This window comes from Cyprinodon variegatus, unplaced genomic scaffold (genome assembly GCF_000732505.1).
Source record: "Cyprinodon variegatus isolate N-32 unplaced genomic scaffold, C_variegatus-1.0 Scaffold767, whole genome shotgun sequence".
Taxonomy (NCBI): domain Eukaryota; kingdom Metazoa; phylum Chordata; class Actinopteri; order Cyprinodontiformes; family Cyprinodontidae; genus Cyprinodon; species Cyprinodon variegatus.
Window position 1 is genome coordinate 108,190 of NW_015151220.1, and position 27,239 is coordinate 135,428.

The 27,239-nt window shown below is 39.3% G+C and overlaps 2 protein-coding genes across 17 annotated transcripts in view; one reads left to right on the plus strand and one right to left on the minus strand.

The window, feature by feature from the left end:
- The first annotated feature begins 775 nt into the window (after window positions 1–775).
- rcor2 (REST corepressor 2) lies at window positions 776–16,418 on the plus strand. Of its 5 annotated transcripts, none has more exons than XM_015395927.1 (14): window positions 776–800; window positions 7,286–7,411; window positions 8,020–8,076; window positions 8,448–8,528; window positions 8,633–8,685; window positions 8,780–8,941; window positions 9,514–9,638; window positions 9,919–9,985; window positions 10,056–10,295; window positions 12,449–12,526; window positions 12,726–12,783; window positions 15,307–15,374; window positions 15,485–15,649; window positions 15,759–16,418. In XM_015395927.1, the coding sequence occupies exons 2-14, from the start codon at window positions 7,288–7,290 to the stop codon at window positions 16,089–16,091; spliced, it is 1,611 nt and encodes a 536-aa protein (XP_015251413.1). In that variant the 5' UTR covers window positions 776–800; window positions 7,286–7,287; the 3' UTR covers window positions 16,092–16,418. The 5 variants fall into 5 exon arrangements, with proteins under 5 accessions (XP_015251413.1, XP_015251409.1, XP_015251408.1 ...); XM_015395923.1 differs by lacking the exon at window positions 776–800 and adding an exon at window positions 1,155–1,368 and having other exon boundaries at window positions 9,919–9,989; window positions 10,060–10,295; XM_015395922.1 differs by lacking the exon at window positions 776–800 and adding an exon at window positions 1,155–1,368.
- A 5,122-nt stretch (window positions 16,419–21,540) lies between these two features.
- Window positions 21,541–27,239, minus strand: part of mark2 (MAP/microtubule affinity-regulating kinase 2) — a 64,374-nt gene continuing 58,675 nt past the window's right edge. For 6 of the 12 annotated variants that reach the window (XM_015395908.1, XM_015395919.1, XM_015395914.1 and 3 more), the window contains 3 exons: window positions 24,962–25,000; window positions 24,271–24,377; window positions 21,541–23,303 (listed from right to left, as the gene is read on the minus strand). In XM_015395908.1, coding sequence (XP_015251394.1) covers window positions 22,954–23,303; window positions 24,271–24,377; window positions 24,962–25,000 — 496 coding nt within the window. In that variant the 3' untranslated portion in view covers window positions 21,541–22,953. The remainder of the gene's footprint in view (window positions 23,304–24,270; window positions 24,378–24,961; window positions 25,001–27,239) is intronic. The other 6 variants (XM_015395915.1, XM_015395909.1, XM_015395917.1 and 3 more) reach the window with 4 other exon arrangements.

The window sequence follows — 27,239 nt, forward strand, 5'->3', positions numbered from 1 at the left end:
ATTTAAATTACTTTCTGAAGTTTGAATTCTGAATATGACAGGACTTCTCCTTTAATTTTGGGGATGGGCACATACATACATTCAAAGATGCAGGAATTTTGCCATGAGCTTTCACAATTGGCAAATGGATTTATAATTTATTGTGTTTTATATATATATATATATATATATATATATATATATATATATATATATATATAAATATAAAACAAGGTGCAGGACTTATATCACTTAGAGGACTTATATCATTAGAGGAGACCTGCAGTCAACTGGCTCCATGTTAAAGATGGAGCCAGTTGACTGTAGTATCAAAGGCTTGTATTTCAAAATGGTTGACACACCTATGGACACCTGAAAATGAATGGTAATTTCTTCTTTGTAGTGTAAAGTGTCAAAGAGTTGTATCCTTTGGGAATCAGAAGAATGTAACTCCGGTAGTTTGTTTATAAGAATGTAATTCAAGTAGTTTGATCATTTTATTTATTATACACACTTTTACAACAAGCATAAATTGTTTATTGTTGTTAAACTATGTTTCCTTCAAAACCCCTTTCACTCTATGTTTAAATACATTCCCTTCGGTTAGATTGGTGTAAAAATGATAAGATATACATTCTCTTCAAAGGGCAAAAATTTCAACCTATTTTCCTTTTTATTTTAAAAGCTGGCACGTCTGGGCTTCCATAGAGTTGTACCCAGAACTCTACCCTTTCTTCCAACAAGCAGACACCAGTGCAAGTCTGGACAGCCTGCCTTTGCACACAGATGCACAGCTGACGAATCACTCCGCCGGCACATTGGCAAGTAGACCCTAAATTATGGGAATTTGATGGACGGTAGATAGGACTTTATATTAACTAATGTTTGGGCTATTTACACTCTAATAATCTGTTGCATTGTTATACACTGACTGTATAGCGGTGTCAGTGGAAAGTAACATGCTGCTTGTTTAAAAAACGTATTCCTTTAAGTAATTGGTTTTAGTCACTCAGTGAAACGTTATTCATCTTTGCATTTGAAGTGTTATATCTACTCGTTATAAATTCCTATATAATGGGAGGTTAAATTTAATAGTTTCATAGGACTACTTTCAGTCAATCCAAACCGTTGACTGGGAGAGGCGGAGCGGATGTCCACCTCAGTTTTATGCGGGTGTTGTCCGCCCCACACTCACTCGCGGCTGCTTCCATCTATCCCTACGCTTCTCCGTGCTCATCAATTAGGCACAAATTAAGCCGTTGTAGATGCTTTAACTGAGCCCCTTTCCCAACTTTGAGGAGGATTATTTATCGTGGACGAGTGGCCCCGGATAAGTTTTTTTGTTTCCTTGGAGAGCAGGGGGGACAGCGGAGAAGAACCCGAAGGCAGGTAGAGTGTGACTGTAACCTCGACTTCCAACTACCGACGTTACTAATGTAACGCGGGGGGTACGAGCCGCCCGCAAGCTAGGTGGCTAATGCTAGCATCCCGAGGACTTCTAACTGCACTTTATCAGGAGGAGGGGGGGAGAGGGCGAGTTTCTGTCGCCTAATTTTTATTTATTGCTTGTTATTTTTTAAATAATTCTAACAGTTTTATCCTGACCGTAAGTTTTTTTTTGAGACAGAACCGTAAAATTCAGCCAAAAGGAGTCGAAAAGTAGTTGTTTTAAGTTTCAGAGAAAGAGAGACCCTAGCATTGAGGAAAAAAACAACAAAAGGACCCCAAAGTATGACACACGCCACGCATCAGAAACTGTTTAGAAAATCTGCTAAATCCTTCGTTTTATTATTTAAAAAACAAAAACAGTAAATTTTCTTTACAACCATAAATATCTGGCAATGGGCATATTACCTAAGAAAAAATATCTATTCATACTCCTGAGGTAAACATGAACTGATGTAACTTTAAAAATCAATAAGCACGCTATAAGTTAGCATTAATTGTAAGTAAGAATAAGAAGACAATAATAATGAGGGGTCGTTATAATGATGTATTTTTATGTATATAATTGTGTATATATATTTATCATAAAACACATATGCTGTTTTAAAAGTTATTAAAGCACAATTTTAAACGTGTATCCGAATAGTTTTAGATATGTTTGGGTCTGTTAGCAATCTAATGAGCGTATATCATTTAGTTTATTGGTGCTTTTACTAGTTTTCAAATTGATCGAGGCTATCCTTAGCCGAGGCTACCGTGACCCCCCGCATTGCAAACTCTGTGAAAGTGATCTTGAGCGGAATCGAGTCTCGTTCCGCTCAGATGGGGATGTCCGAATTGTTAATGTAACATCGGTTACTTAATTACGAGTTTATTTCTTTGTTTATTTAGTTTTTCTCCGGTGAAGTTAAACGGGGCAGCTGCTGTTGGGAAGGGAGAGGGAGGGGGGGCATCAGGGTGCAGCGACAGACAAAAGACCTCCAGAGAGCCTCTTGCATTGTCTGACTTCTGCTGCTGCTGCTGATGGCTGGTGTGATGTTAGGTTTTCGGATTGTTAATATATTTCAGCTGAAGACGTGTATTTATACACCGATCAATCTGAATGGCTTGATTAAGAGATGCAGCCGTGGTAGAGAGAGTCTGTCTCTAAACTTCGCGTCCTCTGCTTTGTTCCGGTTGAGAAACTCAAGATGATGATGATCTGATGGAAGGATTAGGGTTAGGAAAGTTCAAGCATACATAATAATGTTTATGATCTAATATTACTTGTTGTGTGGATCTGCATCTGGAGTTATTCCTCACTAAAACTACAAAAAAACTACACTAATTTGAAGCTGCTCTAAAATAAGAGACTTGCATTTATAAGCACTGATTAAAGTGCTGCTACAATGATTCTCCCATGCTCATCTAGGATGCTCATAAATATCGTTTTGTTTCCTCTGTTTTTGGGAAATTTAAATAACCTGCTTGGCATTTAGTGAGGTTATAATTGTGCGAATGCCTTACAGTATTCACACTATTGAGATCCTGTTTTTTTTTCTTTTCTTTTGCTTCTTCTGGTTGCTTCTGTTCATGTTCTGTTTGGACCTTAATTATTTCTGCATACTTTGTGCTATTTCAACCATTCAACTTCTATAATATTCAGCACTTTTAGGACATGGTCACTGTATCTTTTTGGTATGTCTATCTTTTATACTTTTTAAACTATTCAGCTTCTTCTGCTCCCATAGAAATGAATGGAATTCTGCAAAAAATCCGCTAACACCTCTGCTACTTTGCCCTTTGACTGCTTCTGCCTACTCCCGTTATTTTTCATATCTTTTATAGTTTTGCTTCGGTTATGCTTCAAACTTTTTAACACTTTTCACAGATTTTCGATTTTATAAGGGAGGTCAATGGCTGATGAGGGATTGTTCCAAGGTCAATGACTGGATGCAGTCAACAGAGCTACCTATGATAACATTTTACAAACTGGCTGTATGTGTTCAGCAAAGTTTGACTATTTTGTCTTGTCCTTTGGAGTAATTTATGTTTTTATGATTGGATCTGCATTAGGTAATGATTATACTAAACTGTACTGATTTGGACACATTTTTTTTATGAACATGGTTCCATGTTAGATTTAAATTAGACCTTTTTCCACTTAAAGTACCTTAGGATGACATTGGTTGTGTGTTTGCGTAAGATAGATAAACATTGTTTAATTTATGATATTTAAAGATCTTTAATGAAGTAATTCCAGATGAATGGTCCTATATATTTATTTAAAAATTGATTTTGCAAAATCAGATAAAATTTTATATATAAATATGCTATGAACTGATTTACTTATTTAATTTTGATTTTAATGGCAATGAATTTTTATGTCGTGTTGGACATGTGTGGTTCTGAAAAACGCCCAACAAAGAGCATCGTACAAGTTTCAAGTTTTTTATTTTACCTTATCTCTTTTCCATACATACCTTGGCATTTGCGCGATGATACTTATTTCAAGTCTCCACACACATTACTGAGAGACGACAGGCACGGTTTTTAAAGATGGATTACAAAAGACAAGCCACAAGTGTTCCTCAAACCCCATCAGAGACTCAACACAGCAATAGGAAAACTGAGCTAATGTCCAAAGCAATGGAAGGTGCCAAACTGGTGTCTGATTGGAGATGGAATAAGATGAGGGAAAATAGGGGGAGCTGTAAGAAAATGTAGGATCATCAAAAAGAGACCTTTTAAAATAACTTACAAATATCCGCATTTCTTGCCTGAGAAAACAGAATTCCTCTAAAACAAAGATCTGCAAAATTGCAACGACAGATGCCTTCTTTTCCTCTCTCCTCCCATGCAAGTGCACGGCACTGGTGTTATTTCAACTTGTCGCCAGAAGGGGTAAATCTCTGCAAAAACCCTGGAAGTTGTACTATGCTCCTTTAAATGATATTTGCATTTAATCTGACACCCTGTTTGTTCTTTACGTCTATGGAACTACAGGAAAAAGATGTGTAACTGTCATAAAGATCAATTTCGTATTTTAAATTTTGATTCGGGACAAGCCAGCATGTAAGATTTAATCAGTGAACTGATATCAACAGGTATGACTAAACTATGGTGATAAAGGCTTGCACATACCAAAAATTAGCCTTTTTATTTTTTTTTTGCTTTTTACCCCACTTACTGTTTTCCTCAGAAGTTGGCAGCAAGACAACTCACCTTTTTTTAATCCTAGTTATAGTTCTCATAAACCTTTGATCATATGTTTTTGGCACATTTTTCTGTTTCCTGGCCTGTAAAGATCAACAAATGTACATTTATACTTAAACAGCTCATTTTCTTGTTTTTCAATTTTGTAGAGTGACAAAGGAAAATTGCTAACTTAATTTGGCGTGCTTCAGTGGTTAGTGTGTGCGACCCAGGTACGGAGGCCTTAGTTCTCGACACGGCCAACCGTGGTCCTTTGCTGGGGGAGTGTGGCCTAGTGGTTAGATCAGTGCCCTTGTGCTCTGAGAAGGTTGCAATCTGGTTTGACCCCCACAGCCCGCACTTAGGGTCTCTGAGCAACACCCTTAACCCCACACTGCTCCCCAGACACCACACAGTGGCAACTTGCTGCTCCCCAAAGGGGATGGGTTAAATGCAGAGAGTTAATTTCTCCATTGTTAGATCAATAAAGTTTGATTTCTATTCTGTTCTTCTATTCACGTCATATTTATCTTAGTCAATGACAAAGCAATCCAAGGATTACTACGGTAATTAAAAGACCTATCAATCAACACCATTTTGCCCTGATTTACCTGTTGCATTTATGTTTTTGTTTTTAAAAGTGCAAATGCTCGAGGCCCTGGTGAATTAGTTCCAAAGGAAATGTAGCCAAAGACCAAATGAAGCCCACAGTGTTGCTCCTGTTTGCAGCTAAACCTAAAAGGTTAATGCCCGTAATCATTCTGCATGTAGCTAGCTTCTAGATGTTGCACCCTTCCTTGATTTTGCTTAAAGGACTGCAGGAGAAGAGGATGGGATGATTTACCACACATTTGGACAATGTTGTTTGGAGCAAATCCTGGTTAATACAAACTATTTTCAGTAGGACATGAAGGATATTTCTGAAAGGACTAGTGACACTTGGACTCATTAGAGCTGTTAACATTGCCTCACATTCAGAATAAGTGTTCTTTTTAGACATTTCCTCCTTGGGACAATAGTTGTCTGTTCTGTTAACAGTGGCTTAGAAGACCAAGAAATGTTTTGAGATGGCTAGAAGAGCAACCCTGTATATTAATGGTTTGCTTTTTTGCTCAGCTAGGCTTAAAATGACTTACATGTATAAGTCATTACAAAAGCAAGTGAAATATCCAATTAATATTAAATGCTTTGACTCATGAATGTTCTAAGAGAAAAAACAGATGCAGATTATCATGATATCCCTCTCTGTTGGTAATCACCTGAGGTCGATAACCTCTCTTGCTTGCCTTTGCAGTCAGTACAGTGGTGAACATTTGTCAAGTTAAAGAAGAAAGAGATTAATTGAAATTAAAAAACAAGAACAATATTCAGAAATGCAGACACAAAATACACCTAAACCTGTTTTACTCTTAAAAAAAAAAAAAAAAAAAAAAAAAAAAAAAAATCCCACAGGAATCTTTTAATCCCTTCTGATTAATTTCCGATGTGTTAAATGAAAGTGCAGTTTAAAACAATGTATTTTATTCTCTATTATCATAATGCCTCGTGTTTAATTCAGATCTAAAAACAGATGAGTATGTTGAATCTCAGTCTGACGCATGAATTGATCTTGACGTTGAAAGTGGTTCCATTAAAATGGTTAAAAACTCAATAATGTGATACAAAATGTAGTGTTATTTTTACTGTGATTTTCACTAAGTAGTTTTCTGGGGACAGTCTTCTATTTCTTTGGAGTCTGACTGTTGGATGTGTTTGCTTAGTTTAATCAATAGCTACAAAATAACTGTTTCTGATCCTACTCGCATGTTCCTATAATGCCAAGCTAATGCTAACATTTTTTTAAATTATTTGAATACAAATCCTTTGTATTCTTTATATTTTTCATTTCCTGGTTTGAAAACTTTTTGCTTTTCTCAGAACATTATACATTTTACTAAGCCGTCTGTTGTCTGAGCCTACCTACTCAGTACACAGAGCAGGTTAAAAAAAATGCACATAACACTGCATGTAAAAAGAATATATGATATATATGCACTAAATTTCATTTTGCAAGCTTTGCAAACAAATGTAGTTTTTGGTTAAAAAAAAAAGAACTATGTGTAAGACATTAACTTGCTGGTTTTTGTGGGGGGCATAAAATCAGCACCAGCAGCTAACCACAAGTTTTGTCAGCAATGCACAATTTTAATCGCAGCCATGTATCAGATTTGATATGGTGGAAAGTCTCCAGAGTTCTGCTAATGACGTTATTTGGTGCACACTGCAAAAATGATCTAGAAATAAGTAAACAATTCTTAATTTAAGTCTATTTACCATTAAGTTGATTAGGTAAACAAGATGATTTATGCATAATTGCATAAAGAACATGATTTGCCAATGGAATGAGTATTGCTATTCTTAAAGTAAGATAATTACATCATGTGCACTTGAAATAAAACAATACAATAGTTTTTTCTTATTTTAAATGTACGCTGTTTTATTCCATTGGCTTACTTACCTCCTTAATTTAAGAACAATATGCAGTGCAGTGCAGTGCAGTGCAGTGCAGAGACGCAAGGTGTAGAACACAATCTGTTTTAAATGACTCAAGTTTGTATTTTATTGCAGAAATAATCCAGCCTAATTTGTAGATTTAATCTATAAGAAATGAAGCTCTCCACTGATGGCGTGTGTGTGTTTGTTGCAGTCATGCCCTCAGTGATGGAGCGCTCTGGGGCTGGGGTCCTGTCAAGGAGCAGGGCCAAAACAGTCACTAATGGAAACAGCCAACCTCACTCCGAGGAGGAGAGCAGCGATGAAGAGCACGCTCATGGTAAACACACTCCTTGAATCGCATGATGTTGATTAAATGCCTATACACAGCACTTATATATTTTAACAGGTAAATAAGCTTGATGCTAGCTCTTCTTCTTGCTCATTTGTGTTAAAGTTTTAGTTTAGGAACATTTTCCTTTCTTAGCATCCCCCTCTTTAGTCTTCTCTTCTTTACTCCTTTTACTCATGTGATATATCTACTCGTGTTTCAATCACCCTCAGCTTCTCCTTTCCAATCCTCTGTCCCTGAGGAAAGCCTAATGTGTATTCTTGTTTCTAACACTCTCTGTCCTCTAGTTGCTCTCTTCTAGACAGTTTTCTTCCTAGATTGTTAGACAAAGTATTAATAACTTAAAGTCAGCCTCTGCTGTTGCTTTGTGTCTTTCATTTTTTTCTAAAATGTTGCTGAATTGTCTGGTGGAGTATTTATCACAGAAAATAAATATATGCTGCACTATTCTCCTCTACCCTGAACAATAGAAGTTTGAAATTAAATAATGTCTTAAAGAGGCAGCAGTGTATAATGTAAAAGTATCTGAGCTCCATTCTTATCATTGTTAATGCAGACGGTAAAGAGTCTTTTTCTTACTTTGCTCCTAAACACAGACAGCATGATCAGAGTCGGGGGAGACTACCAAGCCCAGATCCCAGAGTTCAAACCAGGTGAGCTGGAAGAGAGGAAACGGTATACATGAAGCTGAGGATAAAACTGAGGAAGTGAGAGAGGGAGGAGATGGAGAACATTTTTAATTTAACAACAATGTGATTTAATGTTTTAATATTGTTCAAGGCCATCAACCTGCAGAGAACTGCAAATGAAAATAAAGCCCTATGGCCTAATCTACCATATTTACATGACGGACTGAAACATTTGTGTTGATTTATGTGCGCTGCTCGTTTTAGATAAATAAGCTCAGAGAAGATTTCCTAGTTATGGATATGCTTACAAAATAGTGTAAAAATATAGGTGATTTTAGACCGTATCCATATAGTTTAACTTCCATCCATTAAAATGTTTCTGTTGTCGTCATCAGACAGTCCAACCCGCTACAATGAGAAGGACCAGAGGAGCATGCTGGTCTGGTGTCCCAACAGCCAGCTCTCAGACACAATGTGTAAGCTGCACAAACTGACTCTACATCCATCTACAGAGAATGTATAACCCTGGCCATCATCTTTATCTTTTTCATCTGTGGTTAATTGTTTTCTTCATTTCTAGTGGATGAGTACATCCTAATGGCTAAAGAAAAACACGGATACAACATGGAGCAGGTATGATTTACATCTAAATATGATTATAAAATTCATAAAAACACATTTGGTAAGCTTCTCTGTTCCTGGCTTCCTGGGTCTTTGTTCCCATCAGTCTTTGGGGATGTTATTATGGCACAAACACGACGTGGAGCGCTCCCTGGCCGACCTGGCCAACTTCACGCCTTTTCCAGACGAGTGGACGGTTGAGGACAAGGTGCTGTTTGAGCAGGCCTTCAGCTTCCATGGCAAGAGCTTCCACCGCATCCAGCAGATGGTACGTAATGGCAAGAAACACAGACAGACAATACATAACACAACATCTTATGTTTAAATATCTTTGGAACGATAAACTAGGACTAACCATCCCGGACCAGCAGTGGGAAAAGGGGGGGACACGAAAAAATGTAATGAGGAAAATGTTTTATTTTCTTGATGTTTATCACTAATCTGTTTCCTCAATCAACAAATTTATTTAAAAAAATGTGGGTTTGTTTTAATGTGGTAGATCAACTTTAAGTGCTACGAAATTGTGAAGTATTTTAAAGTGATATATAGTTAACAAAACATTTACAAAACAACAAGCATTTTCCATTAGCCTAACCCTAACACTTCTCTGATTCCCCTAAATAAAAACCAGTGAAATGAACAGACAATAAAAACCACAGCAGGACAGGCCAGGCACTGCTTTATGGGGAGTTTTAACCAGAAATATTAAAAAAAAAAACATTATTTTCATAAATATTTTCGGAAACTAGAAGGTTTAGCCTAGAAATTATGTATCACATGTCACTTGGATTTACAGTTCCCTAGTAATTTACTTTTCTATTTGGTTTTTTGGTTCTGCAGCTTCCAGACAAACTGATCTCCAGCTTAGTAAAATACTACTACAGCTGGAAGAAGACCAGGTCCAGAACCTCAGTGATGGACCGACAGGCCAGGAGGCTCATCAACAAGAGAGAGAAGGATGACAGGTTTGAAAGCTTCTATTGGTACCTGTAGGAAGGAGTCTGTAGGAATTAAAGATCCCAGGCATCTCTGATCAAATCTGACATTTAGAGAACTTCTTTGTTAAATAATGCCTGATTGTTACTTCATCCTGGAAAACAAATCTCATGAATATAAATGAGGTAGACTCATTATTTCCCTCCTTACATATGTTGAATGTTAGATGAGAAGCAGGAAGAAGGGGGAGTTGTAGTGCAGACCAACGTTGTTTAACCTTTGGTGGTTTTTGTTTTTTTTCTAATGCAGCAATGATGAGATTGAGGAAGGAGAGCCTGGTGATGACAGCGACTTTGAGGTTGATGCCAAAAAAGAGGCAAGTACTACAAATCCAAACTTCCAGAATTATAAAAACAGTCTTAAAACAGACGCTTCCTTCCACTCAGGCAGTAAAACAGAACACAAACAGCACCAGTTCAGACAAAGCCATCCCCAGCCGGTCTGGGCCAGTGAAGAAGGAAAGCATCGGGGCTCAATACAGACATCACCCGCTTAGAGCTCGCCGCAGACCACCCAAAGGCATGCACCTCGACCAAACGGACATCACAGCTCTGTCCACCTCTCAAGACGCTGGAGTTCTGTCCATACGTCAGCTGGACGGACAGTTGGTGTCGCTCAAGAGACAGGTGGGTGGGTTTCAGAGATTCTCCTCACTAAAGGCTGTCCAACAACATCAGGCCCACCTCACTAAGCAAACGACTGATCCCCTTTTAGCATCTGTTGGAAATAAAAGGACCTTCTTTTATATATTAATAAAAATGTGGACGGCTGCGTATTGTTCCTCAAGGGTAACATAAGGCATTTTATTTTTTTATTGCTTCTTGTTGAGACCCTCCTGAGCAGAGTTATGTGCCATTTTAACATGTTCCAACAACATAACAGCAGATTTATATGCCAATGTCACTAAATTGCTTTCTTCCTTGTAGCTAAACTGGTTTTACTAGAGTTTTGTGGCTATTTTCTGATCTGTTTTTTTTTTAAATAAAGAATTAGATTCTACATTTCTTAGTAAAACTATTTCAGAGGAAAAGATAATAGAATTTAAAATGTTTTCACGGCATTCCCTCCGTTCTATCATTAATTACACTGGGATATTTCCAAATCCTGCGTCCTCCATGACGGATGATCTGAGCACTTTGCTGTAGCACACTTTGCTGTAGCACCTTCTCCTATGGGTCCTCCTTCAGTAAATGTCGCCACACTGAAGAGTGTTGCAGGCTGATCAAGTTTAGAAATCTCTGAATTGTTTCACAAACCACTTCTTTCGGTTTTACACTGTCGCCATCTGCTGGCAGTTCTTATACTCACATCCATTAACTTGATATCTTCAGCATTATTGCCTCCAATCACATGGTCTCTTATAAGTCCACTAAATGCCTAAATTTACTAACAGAGCAGAAACAAAGTGTAAAAATAGGGAAATATTATATATTAAGCCATCAGGGCACATGATTTAATCAGAAAGCTGTTTTGCATTAAAAATAAATTACTGGCATAGAATACTGTAAATTCATTGGGTTTATGAAACTGGATCCTGTGGAGAGGCTATGAGCCATCAGTATCTTACATGAACTGAGTCATACCTTCAGTGATCTTACTTTAGCTAAAGGAATTAGAGATCCACAGAAAAGAAGTGAGACCAGTTTTTAAAGCAGCACCGTTATGTTTCTATTAGCTGGTTGGTCACATGAAAGCCTTTCTTATATATAAAGCCTCTTATATAAGAAGAATGATCTGTTACAAACATGTGAAATGCAGCTAGAGAAGGTCTCTTCTTGAAAGTCAACTTTATAGCATTCATTTAACTGGTGCCAGGTCAGTTTCAGCAAACAATGTCCCTATGTTGTGCCAACTTGTTTTTGTACCTATATTCTAAAGAAATGACATTTTTCTTTTGTACAACAGTATTTTGAAATCTTAAAAAAAGGTTGATTTGATGAAAATTTTGCATTGTGCCACAAAACTCTCCTCTTGCATGTTTCTGCTGTCCATAGCGTTCCTTCAGTGTCGTTGCTAAGTGCTACCTGGTCCCAATGTAATTTCCCATTGGGAACCTACTAGAACTAAGTTGCTAACTGATTAGCAAGATGCTTCCGACAAACACAACCAAACATGCTTGCAAACCTTCCGCCACAACAATCCCACCCCCTTGATAATCGACCAATCACATTCACTTTATTCACTTGTGTAAAGTCGGGCACCACTCGGGAGAATTCGGAAATGTAAAGGTTGGAACAGCCGTTTCCCTACGACTTTAACTTCTATAAACAAAGACTGATTAGAACTCTGTTTAAACCAGAATACCTCTGAGGGACCTTCTGGTGATACATATTATTTAAAGCATAATTTTTTTCTGTAGATCATTCAAAGGTTAAAGGAAAGCTATTAGGATCTGTTAATAACTAAAACACTCATGTAGCAAACTGGTTTCAAGAGAAGAGCGAGGAAAACGTGTATTAATTCCAGTTCTTATTGATTGTTTTTCACAGTTTATCATTATGGGCCATGAGCATATTTTTTAGATAGAGGTTGAAAGTTATCAGTGATCCATTTTAGCTCCAGTGGCCAGTTCACACCTAAAACATCTAAAGGGAAGTTTAAATAAGTTGCTCCATCTCAGAAAAAACGGTTAGTGAGATTATTTTAAACTTGGTAAGACTACTTTTAATTGGGTTATATCTTAAAGCTCATAGCCCAGGATTCTACTTCTACATATCTGAACTGATTTCTTAGATAATTTAGTGCTTTAAATGTTTTGGTTTTGTTTAATTTTTCTCAGGTTCAGGCGGCCAAACAGACCAACAGCAGTTTGAAACAGAGCCTGACTGAAGGTGTTGATGCATTCAGACCTGCAGAGGTAAAACTCAGGTTTCTGTTACTGAAAATTGTCCACTTATCCCATTTTATCTACTCTGTAGATAATTTAGTTTGTCTCGGTGCTCTGTCTCTCCTTCAACAACCTCAAAGTTTTTTTCTAACATGTAAGACAGATTAGTCTTGATCTTTCCTTCGCCATCTTTATTTTCTCACCCCCTCCATCTCCTTCGTCTCCTCAGCCTGCCCCAAAGATGAACTCTCGTTGGACCACAGAGGAGCAGCTGCTGGCTGTGCAGGGTGAGTAAAAGCCAGGCCTCCTTCTCCTCTCCCCCTCCCCCAGAGTCTCCTGTCTGTCCTTTCTGCCTCACATCCACAGCCAGACAACACATTCATATTCTCTACACAGGAACTGTCTGTGCTGCACCAGCTCCCAGCTTCTCTACACCATCCTATTGTTAAATCATGTGGCTGTTCTAAATACTTTATAGGTAGTCACACAGTCAGAGGTTTACTAACTTATATAGTGGACATTAATCTATTTTATTTAGCTTTTAATTTAACCGTTTGCATAGGCTATGTAGAGGGGTCCAAACTTGTGAAGAAAAGAAATAATAAAACGAATATGCACCATTATTTGATATATACACTACAGTTCTCTTTTTGGTGTTCTACAAAACCTGAATAATTGTTTTAGGATTTTGCCTTTATTAAAAGCCAAACTGTTCTGGGTCCATTGCAGCCATATTTCAGTACAACACATAATCCTGCATTGACAATATTCTGGCTGGGTTCTTTAACGGGCTTGGAGATCTTTCTAAAGATCTTACATTGCCTGAACAATCGATGGAAGAGAGGGCTTGAATTTCCTGCTCCTCTCTCTTCTCCCTCATCCTTTGCACATGCTTTTCAAAGTCGTCTGGAAGTCTTATTACAGCTTAAGAGAGCTTCTCTTGGTTATGTTTAAAAATAAAGAAAATGCCATGGTAGTCAATGCTATGCATCATATCGGATGATAAAGGGAAAAAAATACGGCCAAAAATCCTTCCAGTTGCTAAGTAATTTAACCCAGACCAAAACAATGGAAAAAAAGAAACTCTGATCCACAAATTTACTGAAGTTCTCTTAAAAAAATAACATCTGAATCTTCAGAATCAAGCTAGCTGATCTACTCCAGATTACATCCACCTTCAGTAACAACATTCTAGAATGATTCAGCGCCGCATGGAGATCGTTATCAAAGCTCCACTTCAGCTGGTTCCAGGCTAAATCATACCATCATGGTTTTTTTGGCTAGCAGACTTTAAAAGTCATGGTGCCAGGGTTGCCGGTATGAACTCCAGTTCTGACCCTGCTTGACTCCATGATGGTGGTCAGAGTCTTGTGGAGGCTGTGTATGGCAGTCTCACTTCTGTCAGTGAGCCCTGGGGCAGCTCTCCCTACAATGTAGCACAAACACACCCACCATCAGTGTGTGTGTGCCTTCAGCTGGGGCTCAATAACAGTAAATATATAATAAAGATGGGGCAGCCTTTAAGACTTCATGGGCCGAGCAGAGTTCCTGCAATTACACCAAATAATTTAACATTTTTATTTCTGCTAAGAATTGGAGTCAAATAGACAGACTAACAGAGGGTGTATTCAAACATTTGAACAAGTCATCAAATTTTTAGCCCTGGGGGAAAATAATCAACTGTAGATTTTCTTTTGAAGGGAAACTTTGACTGTTTTTTAAAATGAGATTCATGTGGGGGTACAACATCAATAAGTCCATATTTAGATGTTTCACACCAGAATCTGTTTCTGCTCAGCTTCCCGCAGTCGTCTACGCTGCGTTCAAAAAGGCAAAGCTTCTACAAGAACATGTAGATACTGACTCTGCTCTGATTAGAGAGCAGCAATAGCTTGAACTGCTGCTGGGGCCGTAGGCACAGCAATCATTCTGAATCATTGTTACCTAGGCTGAGTCCAGATGTGGATTAGAAAAGCTTAAAATGATCAGCGGCCCACAGGATGAGACTTTTGGCCATGAGCATTTATTTAGATTTTTATTTATTTATAAAGAGAGCTAAAATAGTGTAGAGAATGAGTGGAAACTAAGCTGAGATATTTGTATTACGGAAGCATGAAGGGACTTCTACATGCTCTAGGAAAAGCTCATCTGTAACTGCTTGTGTAAAAAAAATAAAAAAAAATAACAGTGACTTATATTTAAAAATTGAATTTCTAATCATCACCTCTTAGTATTTCCAAAACGGAAGATTTTAAAGAGTGACTATTTTACAATATAAAACGCACTTCATTGCAAATATTTCATCATTGTAGAAAAAAACAACCAGAAAACCACTCTACCGTTTTTCTTTTTTTCCCTACTTTTCTTTCAATATTGTCTCCATTGAAAGAGGTGAAATCAGTCTTCAGATGTTTTCTGGAACAGCCATCATTTTCCTGTGACTGCTAACCTTTCTTCAAACTTAAAGTATAATATGTAAGAAACATTGAATCTAAAGAATAGCCCAACTTGATTAATAGCAAACGGAGTGGACCTGTAGGGTTCCACAGAAAAGCATTAGGTTCTACATGAAGAACAGCTGAGGCCCAGAAAGGAAACGCTTCCCTTCCCAGCAGCTGCAGACGTTTCTCCATTGACCCAACCGCAGGTTTCCTGCTTAAACATGAGCAGGAAGGTTGGGCCTGCTGGAAGCAGGTGTGCTCACATGTAGGTTAACCGTGAACATATAAAGAAAGCTCTTCATTCAGCTGTAGCATGTTGCAGAGCGTTCTATGGCTGAAGACCATATTAACCTGATGTCTCCTTTTCAGCCATTCGTCGTTATGGTAAAGACTTTACAGCCATTGCTGAGGTGATCGGGACCAAGACGGCCCCTCAGGTGAGCCTTCTCTGCTTTATCTGACCACCTGCTGCATCTTTGTTAATCATTTCCTTTAATCTAACAGCCCTCGTTTGTAATTAATTTTCTCTCCATCCCTCACTGTCCAGGTGAGCTCGTTCTTCGTTAGCTACAGGCGCCGCTTCAACCTTGACGAGGTGCTGAGGGAGTGGGCCGCCGAGCAGGTGGCCACCAGCAGAGACCAGAGGGACCCCCGAAGGAGCAGTGAGGAGGTGGCAGCTCCAGACGGAGGAGCTGAGGAGGAGGAGGAAGAGGTGAGGCCTGTTTTGAGGAACATTAGATCCCAGTTAAAGATGATGGATGCTAATGTTTCATAAAAGATTGTTTTACCACCTGAACCAAACTGTCGTCTCTCCCTCTCAGGTCAAGATGGAAGACTCCCCACCAGATCCGACCAGCAGCTCCTCTCCCCCCTCTGCCTCAGTCACTCCTTCCTCCCTCTCCCAGCCTCCCCCTCTACTGCGCCCAGCTCCCCCCTCTGCACCACCGAGCCTCCTCCGCCAACCGCCTCCTCTTCAGACGCGGCCACTCCAAAGCAGAGCGCCACATAACCACCCTCCCCCTCCGCTCATCCGGCCTGCAGTGACCTCCTCCTCTAGCCTCAGGGGCTCTCCTCCCAGCTCCTCCTCTTCCACTGGATGCCAGATGCCTCCATCACTGGTCGGCATCAAAGTGGAGCAGCCCAACTCGCACTGATGCATTGGTTTGGGCACAAAATAAAGCAAATTGGCATCTTCACACTCAGGTCCTTAAAATGACCTTGTTCCCACACCTGTAAAACAGCTACCTCCAAACCTCAGCTCCACATCCGGCCGACAGGTAGAAACTAGAGGTTAACACTAAACACACCAGTCGCTTCCTCAACCTAAAGCTTTTGGATAAACTAAGACTGAAATACCGCTGCACCATCCTGGTCGTAAGAGTTTTTCCCCTATCTGAGCCAAACCTGCTTTTTGAGACGGGTCACGTGAAGAAAATGGCTTTTTGAGTTTTGCTTTAAATTTTTTAGATCTTCAAAGAAGATAAAAAAAAAAAAAGTGGTACAAAGGTGTAGAAAAGCTGAATTTGTTGTTGTGGCTTTTGGTAGTAGAGTTTGTCGCTTCTGGTCTGAGCTGCAGATCACGGCTCCTGCTCTGCAGTGAAAGCCGTGTGAAGTAGTTCAAACTGGAGTGGCGTTTAAGGTTTTGTTGACTAGGTGAGTCCTAGATTAGTGACTGTAAGTAGTTTAGATTGTGCGTACTTTATGACTGAGCACAAAGGAGCAAATGAGTAACTTTCAGACCTGTGAACAGGTCAGTGTCCAAAAAGAGTCTGCTAAAGAAACTTCCACACAGGTATTGAAAGACATGCTTTTCATCATTGATTTGATTATTACCCATCAGATGAATAAAAATGAAAGAGCTCCTTAGGACTAATCCAAATCATTAGCTTGATTTTTTTCCTTTTTAATTGAAGCACTGAGAAATGTTCCAGTTGAAGCATTAGGTAATTTGACCGTTTTCAGTATTGGTGAAACTTAAAATGTAAAGAGGGAAAAAAATTTATGTTTTAAAACCTTTATGGTTATCAATTGTTTGTTCAGGCTGCAAGAGAGTAAGACTTAGAGAAGATAACATGAAGGCTCTACAAAGTAAAGGTATTAAACTGTTTGCAACCAACTCTTAATTCTTGGAGAAACCTGTTTTGGTGTGAAGGAGTTGTTTGAATTTCAGCTCAGAGGTCAAATCATAGCATCTTTCTGCCTATTAAACTGATCGGACCAGGAAGGAAGTGGTGTAGATCTGGAAGCGCTTCCTGTTGCAGATCCAACCACCTGATGGCTGACGCCAGCCCACCTTGGAGAAAAGTCACACTTCCAGTCGCGCCAACATTTTCTTTAATGATTCCTGATGTAATGGAAAACATACAAGAACAAATTCAGACACAATGTGACGTCTTTTGTTTGCTCCTTTTCTTCTCACTTCATCTGGCTTTAAAGAGGACTGCCTTTGATTTTCCTTGTTCCTGCTTGTTTGTACCATATGTGAGAAGTTGTTTACACTGTGGCAGGAGAACTGCTTCTGTTTGGTTTAAATAAAAACCAAAATGTTCAGTTTTAGCTCTCGTCATTTATTAAGGAATAAATCGAGTTTATAATCTGAAGAGAGCAAAGACCATGAGGGAGAAATGGTGACTAAAAGGTAAAAGAAAGTGTGTATGTAAATGCTCCTGAACTTAAGGGTTAACCAGGGCGCCCCCAGAAAAAAGAACATGCCCTTAATGAAATTTGATTACTAGTAGCAGTTTTATTGCATTGGTTTTAGTTCCATTTTAGTCTACCGGTAATTCAGTTGTGAGACTCCAAGCAATGGCTGCTTTCATTTTATTTTTTCCAATTTCTAACAGCTTTAGCTCCAAGCCTTTTTGGCTGTCTAACAAACCTGTCCTCCATCTGCGCTAAAGCTGGATCTCCTTCCTCTGCTCAAGTGTTTAAAAAGAGAGGAAATAAATAAGTATGGTCTCAAAAAAATCTATTTGATTCAAATTTGATCAAATTCAAGCTTATTAGAAAAAGCAAGCCTAAAAGAAAGCTAGGAGGTAATGACAAAAGTAAAATAGCCTAATTTTAAGTAAAAGTGTTTAAAATACAAATGCCAATGGAGGTAGGGCACAGAATGAAGATAAGTGGGGGCAAGGACAGAACATGGCATGATGACATGGAGGTAGAGCAAGGAACAAACTGGAAGAGAAATGAGATTAAGGCCCATCATAGAGGAAGGTCACCTGTAAAAAAAAAAAAAAAAAAAGGACTGCAGACAAGACGGGAAGGAAAGGCAGGACAACTAGGTCAAAGGCAACAGGGAAGGAATGAAGGTAAGACCTAAGAAGTAGGACATTTAGACAACAGGATAGAGAAAGCCGAAAAATACGTTTTTTTTCAAACTTTCATTTTCTTTTCCAATAAATAAAATCCAAATATTCTACTGTAGACTGATTTCTAAGACCTACATATTCTTGTTGAGTAAACTACAAACCATTATCTCAGCCGGAAAGAACTGGAGTGAAGAAATAAAGTGACACAAAGAATCTGAGAGGCTCGGTCAAAGACACCAAGAGTTAAAAGTTTGGTTCATATGCTGTAAAATGTCAAGCAGACATGAAGCTTATTTGTATGATACAGCTGCACAAAAGTATTTTAACACCTCAGAAAAATCAGTGATTACAGAGGTCAAAGGTTTCCTGCAGTTTTTCACCTGGTTTGCACACTCCTCCACACAGACCTTCTCTAGATCAGTCAGGTTAATATGAAACACTGTTTTGGATCTCCCTCTAAAGGTTCTCTATTGGGTTTTGGTCTGGAGACTAGCAAGGCCACCCCAGAACCTTGATGTGCTTCTTCCATGTTATTATCCTGGCTGCGTGGTTCGGGTCATGGTAATGTTGGAAGACCCAGCCTCAACCCATCCTCAATGCTGAGGGAAGGAGGTTGTTCTCCAGAATCTGGCAATAGATGGCCTCGGTCATCCTCTCCTTCATACAGTGCAGTCGCCCTGTCCCATGTTCAGAAAAACATCCCCAAAGCATGATGCTACCACCCCCATGCTTCACAGTAGGGATGGTGTTTTTGGGGGTAATCCTTCATCCTCCAAGCCCAGTTAGTGGAATTATATCCAAAAAGTTCAATTTCTGTCTCATCTGACCACATAACTTTCTCCCATGACACCTCTGGAATATCCAAATAGATAATGGCAAGCTTAAGACAGGCCTTGACATGTGCAGTTAACTTGACTTAGTGTACTACCAACTGTAACCTTGGAAACGGTGGTCCCAGCTCTTTTCATGTCATTGACCAGCTCCTCCTGTGTAGTTCTGGACTGATTTCTCACCTTTCTTAGGATCATGGAGACCCCGCTAGGTGAGATCTCGCATGGAGCCCCAGTCTGAGGGAGACTGACAGTTTCTGATGATTGCTCCAACAGTGGACCTTTTTTCACCAAGCTGCTTTGCAATTTCCCTGTAACCCTTTACAACCTTGTGGAGGTGTACAATTTTATCTCGAGTCTTAGGACAGCTCTTGGCCATGTTAGTTATGTTAGTTGGATTCTTACTGATTGTATGGGGTGGACAGGTGTCTTTATGCAGCTAATGACCTCAAACAGGTGCATCTAATTTAGGATAATAAATGGAGCGGAGGTGGACATTTTGAAAGCAGACTAACAGGTCTTTGAGGATCTGAATTCTAGCTGATTGACGGGCGTTGAAATGCTTATTTGCAGTTGTAACATCTTATATTGTAATTTTTTTTTCTAGATTATGTCCCTTACTGTGGATATGCATCTACGATGACAATTTCCTCCATGATTTCTAAGTGGGAGAACTTTCAAAATAGCAGGGTGTTCAAATACTTATTTTCTTTACTGAATCTAAAATAACAAAAAGAAAAAGCAAGTCAGAAAAAACAGAGTCCAGGCAAGACCTTAAACTATCAAGTGCTCACTGAGGACTTCTTTCAGAGGTCACAAAGACCAACACCATCCTCTCAAACACTCTGGGGCTGTTTTCAATTTTAAAGGCTGCATCCTCCCAGGACCCGGTCTATCTGGACTGGATCCTTTAAGGTGTGTAAAAAATAAGGAGACCGTAAGAGTTTTGGCCATGGATTCTAATAGGTCAAGGCTTCTGCAACTTTTACCAGCGTATGATCTGTTGCCTAGCAACCGTGAGTTCACACACAAATCAGGGAAAAACTGTATACCAAACCTCTCACTGCAGTTCAGCCAGGTAAAGATAAAGATCAAGAAAGATAAAAAATATTTCAATAAAGCAAACATTGCTGCCATATATCTGACTCAATAACCATTTAAAAACAATTTGCATTATTTTCAGATTCACATATTTGTACTATATTAAACTTCACTTCCAATATTCACCACTTTTTGGCACCAAATACCTCCTCTGAGCATGGAGCAGCCGGCTTGCTTGGCCTCGCAATGAATCCTGGGATAACCAAGGATAGATAGGATACACCAGATCGGTCCTTAAAATCGGAATGCGTAACGAGGTGTCTTGCAATCCAAACAGACTGCGGCGCCGCGCTATGACGTAATCGGTACCAATCTGCAGCCTTCTAACTTGTCTTTGATCATGATTCAAAGAAAAAAAAAAAAAAAAGGACTGGAGAGGTCAAAGTTCAGATACCAGCTGACCCAAGAAACAATTCAGAAGAAACATTCGGTGTAGGAGACTGAAAATACATCTTTCTGGGAGGTTTGGCTCCATTTTACATTCGTAACAAAGCAATTCAGAGGACATACCTACAGTCAAACACGGTGGTGGTAGAGTGATGGTCTGGAGCTTCTTTAGGACCTGAATTACTCACCATAATGCAGATGATCCTAAAGGACGACTGCCCCTCAGTTAACCTTAAACTCAAACATACTACCTTAAAATTACAGAAACAATTGGATAAAATGTAAACACACATACGGACAAAATGGATTGATCTATTTACTATTAGTGATATTTGTATTAGCGTGCCATTTGTGAGGTGGTTAATGCTTATTACATAAAATAATCCCATAGATCCAGCAGCTTGTAGTCGGATATAAAACCCTCCAAGTAGACGAGCAGAGCAGTCAGGCCGGCATTATATCATTGTTTTATTACTATCATTGTAATTTTTCATTATGTCGTGTTTGAACAAAAACAAAAACCCAAAACAAATAATACATTTTCTTAAGGAGCTGATCGTCCCTCCCCAGTGGTCCCCCCCACCCCCCCATCCTCAGAGGAGGAAAAACAAAAACAAACCCACCACTACAGTTACACTTTTCCTCAAAACACATTTAAAATCAATGTAAATTACAGCAATGTAAAACGAAAAATAATGCAAAATAAAAATCAACCCTGAAAGATAATATAACAGCAACTGGCTGAATAATAATAATTAGAATCCAATACCCAGCACCTTAATACATTGATCGACGTATTAAAAACTGAAAGGAAAAAAGGAAAAGAGTTGAGTTAGGTTCAACTAACCGACGGCTCCCAGGCGTTCTCAGGCTGATTTGCTTTTTATTTCTGTTGCTTCAGCTCAAAAACTGAAGCGTCAAATGCAAACCCCAGAGTATGCCTGGGCGTTTTTCTTCTTGTTTTGTTTTTTCCCCCCCCCCAGAGCCCGAACGGGTGCTCCGATATGAGAGAAACTAAACTTTCTCTATCTACTTCAAGCCATTCTGGACCAACAAAGGCCTCCTTTAATGAAGTAAAAATAATATAAAAAAAAAGGCCCAAAAAAAACAAAATAAACCAGCAGTAGTCATCATCATCATCACCACCACCATCATCATTAAATAGATCAATAATCCAGGGAGGGTTGGAGTTAAATCTGAGCCGTTAAAGGTGCAGTACACCCTCAAAAAAAATAAAAATAAAGGCAGCAATGATATGATCCAAATCCCCCCCCCCTCGCAAAAATCTGTACAAAGCCCCAATAATTTCAACTACACAAAAATATATTATCAAATCAAAAAGTAGAGGAAAATAATTAACCATTCGTCGTCAATTATCTTTTTTTTTTGTTTCTTTTTTTTTTTTCTTCCAGTGATCTTCTTTATAACACATCCTCCAGAATAAAGAAAAAATAAAAGATGACTTTTCCTGTGAGTTTTGCTCTTTGGGACGTTTGAACAAGCAGGAGGAAGATGGGAGAGGAAGAGGCTGACATTCTGGATATGAAGGCGTGATGCCAACCAGCCGTAGGGGTGGGGGGGGGGGACTTTAGGGGCTTAACAGTACAAATAAATCATGTGAGCATGATTTTAAAAAACAAAAACATAACCCCATAATTAAATTGTTCTACTAAAGGCAACTTAACCCCCCCCTCCAATCTTGTTCCAGTGCACAACTCTTAAAAAGCCACTTAAAAAACAAAAAACAAAGATGGCGACATCAAGTCTGAGCGACTAAACTAAGAAACGGAGTGAGAAGGTTGAAAGTCCAGATGTGTTTGTGCTGTTGGGGGGCAGGAGCAGAGGGGGGGTCCGTCACAGAGGCCGTCCAATCGGTGCGTTTGTGGCTCAGTCTGTTCACTTTTTGGGACCATCGGAGCAAACGTGAACCAAGTCGGTACTAAAATAAGGCTCGGCAAAAACCCCCTCCCACTTTAGTGCGACCCCTCCCACTTCCATCCAAAGAGACTTGGCAGCAGAACCGTGCAGAAACTGAATAAATACAAGGAGGAAAAACTGGAGTGGTCCAAGTGATCAAAGTGCCTCCTAACAAAAAATAAAAAAATAATCAGAGAGAAGATCAGACATGCAGAAGAGTGGAACGTCTTAGTGGATGAGAGACCCCCCCCCCCCCAGGAGAGAAGAGCGGCGTCTGAAAGTCCTTCACACCTCAGAGGAAGTCGGCTCTGAGCAGATCTCCATCAGAAAGGTTTCTAGTCGCAGCCCTACTTCAGACTTTAGTCTAAACAACAATCATGTTTTAAAGTGACCCCAACCTTCAGCTAACCCCCCCCACCCAAAAAAACAAACAAAACAAAAACAAACTACAGCATCATCTTTCTCTCTGCTCACAGTTTCAGCTCATTGGCAATCTTTGAAGCAATGTTCTTGAAGGCAATGGACGTGCCCGAGATGCGCTTGAAGCGCACGCCGTTGAGGGAGAGCCGCGGCAGCTTGCACACCTCCATCTCCCACTGGACAAAGTCGTCGTGCGCCGGGTTGCCCGACACGCACAGCAGCATGTAGCGCTCACGCAGCTCATACTCGCAGCTGTTGGAGTCGAGCACCTTTCGGATCTCGCGCATCATCTCCGAGGGCTCCATGGACGACGTGGTCTTCATGGACCAGGTGAAGCGCAGGGAGCGCGGCTTGGCGGAGTCCTTCTGGCTGGCGTTGGCCGGAGGGGTGCCGGTGCCACCTAGAGGGGGGCGACGGAAGAGTTTTCATCTCAGAAACCTGACCTTTTCTGTCCTGTTAGCTTAATATTATAGACATTTAAAACACAAAGTTAACTTTTCCTTCAAAATGTATAGTGAAAATGTAAACATGGGATCAAAATAAGCTTTCATACAGTCACAAAAAAAGCAGAGTGCTTCTAATCCCAGTTTAATCCCAGATCTACCAGAACATTTGACCTTCTAGTTTTTAGACCCATCAAAAACCAAACTGTTGCTTCATTTAGTCAAAAAACTCAGATTGCGATGTGCAAAACTAGAAAAAGGTTTTCACTTATAAATAAATCAAGTAAAAAAATAAAATAAAACATACTTTGTTACAAAGAAATTAATATTTCTTATATAATTTTTTCATGCTAACCAATTTTGCTTCTTTAATCTCTTTATGACCCTGTGGGTTTCTGCAGACATGAGTCTCTGCACTGCAGGGATTGTTTTTAAAGTTTAGGTAGATCAAATCTAAGACTTTAAGATTCACTGGTTCCGTTAAATGAATCTGAAATTAATTACTAAAAGTTATTTAAATTTTTTTAAGTTAAACTAAGAAATGAAAATGATTTATTACAACCAGGTAGGAATTATTATCTATTTGTTTTATTAAGCTATACGGGTAATGGAAATCTGGTTTGGTTAATTTGGGAACTATGAACAAAAAGACCAATAAAAAAAATCAATAAAAAAAAACTAAATTTCTATCACAGGAATGCTATTTTACTCATTCTAGGAAAGTTGAGTGGAAGAAAAAAGTGCCATAGAGGTGCACAAGCAACCACAATAATGAGAGGACTATAATTTTAAAAATCAAAATGAGCAGAAATAAAATTTGATTTGCTTTACAAACGTCTTCCAGCTGCAGTCATTCCTTTTATTATCGCACTGTTTTTTCCCATGTTTTCAACTTTTCATCAATGTCAGGAGAAGGGAACCCACCCGTGTTTCCGGACCCCGGCGAGGAGTTCTCTTCATTGTTGGATGAGGAGGACAGAACGCCGCCGGAGGTCTTCTCAGACTTGTCTACAGTACTGCTTAGCACGGATCTGTGTGGAGTGACGTGAAGGGAAGGTGGGAACGGAAAGAGGAGGGGGGTTTAAAAGAGTGGAGAGGGTAGGAAACAGAGAAAGTTTCAGAGTTAAGAGGAAAACAGTGGAGATAAAAAAAAAGAAATTGGAGCAAGAAGCAGAGAAGAGTGGAGGAGGGATTGAGAGGAGAAGCAGAACCAATGAGGATGTGTGAATGAAGACCGGCTAAACTCTTACAGCACCTCCGTGTGCTTGTGTGCACACCATCCAATCAGTCGGCAGGTTCTCCCTGAATCTTTTTCTGCACACAAACACACGTGCTGGTGCCTAAACAGGAGTCGTTTCCCAACTCCTCCACTCACCACCATGCAGCTCACCCTCCACACCGACACCATCATTCTCTACTAATGACGCTACCACCTGTCCCCTGATTGGACAACCCAGAATCACAGACCAATTAGCCCAGCCCCGCTCCTCTCCCAAGCTCCCCACCAGCTACTGATTGGTTCCCAGTCTACTGATCGGCGGGCACTTTGTTACAACATGAGGACTTAAAAAGATAATTTTTTCCTTTGGTTTCGATCTTTGCGGGCTGTTCTCACCTGCTGCCCTCATCCCGACCCTCTCCCTCATACGGACTCCTCGGAAAAAATCAACACAAGTTTAGTATTTCTCTGAAGTTACAAAGGTAGTAATGATCTAAACAAAATACGGTCGCTCTGCATCACCATGCCCTCCTGAATACTCCACTCCAACTACGTATCCACAATTTCCTGTCAATCTTTATCAGATGGCATAATAATGGATTAGAGCCATGGATGACGAGATGGAAATCAGGACTGGGTTAGAAATAAATAAAACTGGTTCAAACTGAAATAAATGGCTTCTGACATAGACATGAGTAAAATTTTATGTCATATTGGGATCAGTTTGGACTGTATTGCATTTAACTGATTGATAATTCCTGGGTTTTTACCTGTTATGATTCGAAATGTCCACACAACATTTCTTTAAAATAGCCTTCTCAGATGATGGAAATTTTATGGTCACACAGGAAGTGACCCGTCATGTAAACACTGAGTCTATTGGCGAATAAACACATTTATTAAATGTTTAAAAAGAGGTATTGTAATCCTTTTTTAAAGAAAATCTCAGCATATTTAACATCTAAAAGGACTGTAGTGTTTATTTAAAAGAAGTTGTATTAATGTCTTTTCTCAGCCAAAACTACAGTAAACATCATTGATATATGTGGATTTACAAAAAAATCAAATAAATGAAAGGAGTGACTTCAAAAGGCACAAATTTAAAACAAAATTAAATGTAATCTAAGCCTTATTCTATTGAATACTACAGAGAGCCAATGTAGATCCTCTTAAAAAGCCATAAAAGGAAATTTTTGTTGCCTGATTTAGGATGACTTGTTTTGCCTGTTTCTTTAAGTCTTGACCGCTTTTTGATTTTGCGATTTCTTACAATTCATGAGTGGATCCGAAATGATTAAAGAAAAATAATCTGAAATTATTCACGTAGTACGGTTAAAAAAAATAAAGGTGACAGAGAGCGGGTCATAAGAAGCTGGATTAAATGTTTGGATCAAGGATGGAGTTTGGAGCACCCAGAGCGGCATGGTGAGGGGCGAGTCCGGCATCTGAGGGATGTTAGGAGCATAAGTGACCCCAGCACTTTGGTTAAACCAACCTGTATTAGTACCCCCCACCCACACACACACACACACCCTTTGTAAAATAAACACAAACATCCACTTTCATCCCAGCAGACTGGACAGAAAACACAGAAGACAAACTAGATGGAGACACTCGGATGTGACGGACCAAAACATTGGAAATGACCAATTCAACAGTCTTATAAGAATAAGGACAAATATTTGCAGAAACTGCCAGTATCATTTATACTTATCCCACTTAGAAATCAAAAATGTGTAAAAGCCTTAAAATAAATGTATCTGTAACTGCAGCAAGTAAGAAAAGTGAAGGGAAGAGAACCAGTCATGTAGAATAAAGATCATCGGTGGATCATCTGCCATCCCAGCACTGACTGTCTGCTCCTAGAACTGTCCTTTAAGATCTAAAATTAGATTTTCTAAAGTTTTAAACAAGGATGTTTGTCATTAGGTGAAGAAAAAGAGTTCAACAAAATCAAAAATCTAAAATAATCAAAAATCTACATAAAGGTTAATAAAAGAACAACTTGAACCTGCATACATCATTATATTTATATCTATATCTATATCTGGTTCTTAGGCATTTTAGCCAAATGATGAGGAACCACTTTTGAGTTTTCAGGCAAAGCGGACCTCACTTCCTCTTAAAATATCTAGTTTAGGGCGTGCTTCGGTGGCGCAGTGGTTGGTGCACACGACCCCATTTATGGAGGCCTTAGTCCTCGACCCGCGGATGAACCAGGTTCGAATTAGACCTGTGGTCCTTTGCTGTCAGCCTGTCGTCCGAGAATAAGCCGCTACTGCAGTTTGGTCTGCTGTTTCTCTAGGAACAGAGAAAGTCCCAGAGCAACACGGATCCATTACTGTGCTTTATTATTTTGCTCTCTCTACATCAAACCAAACGGAGGTTCTTATTGCTCAATATTTCTCTCATTTCACCACCAAAAATCACAAACCACTGAGGTAAACGCTACATATAGATGGTTGGAAATTACTCAGGATCCACCACAATATTGAGCCGCAGTAATAATTAATAACCAAAGTTGTTGGAAAATCAGATTAGTTTAAAAAAACTTTCAAGAAAATAAACAATTATTAGGTTATAAAGGATAAAGTATGGTTAAGAAAATCTACAGAAAAAGGTTTTGTATTTTCCTATATTTTCTTAATGCTAGTTGTTATAGCTTCAATGAAAC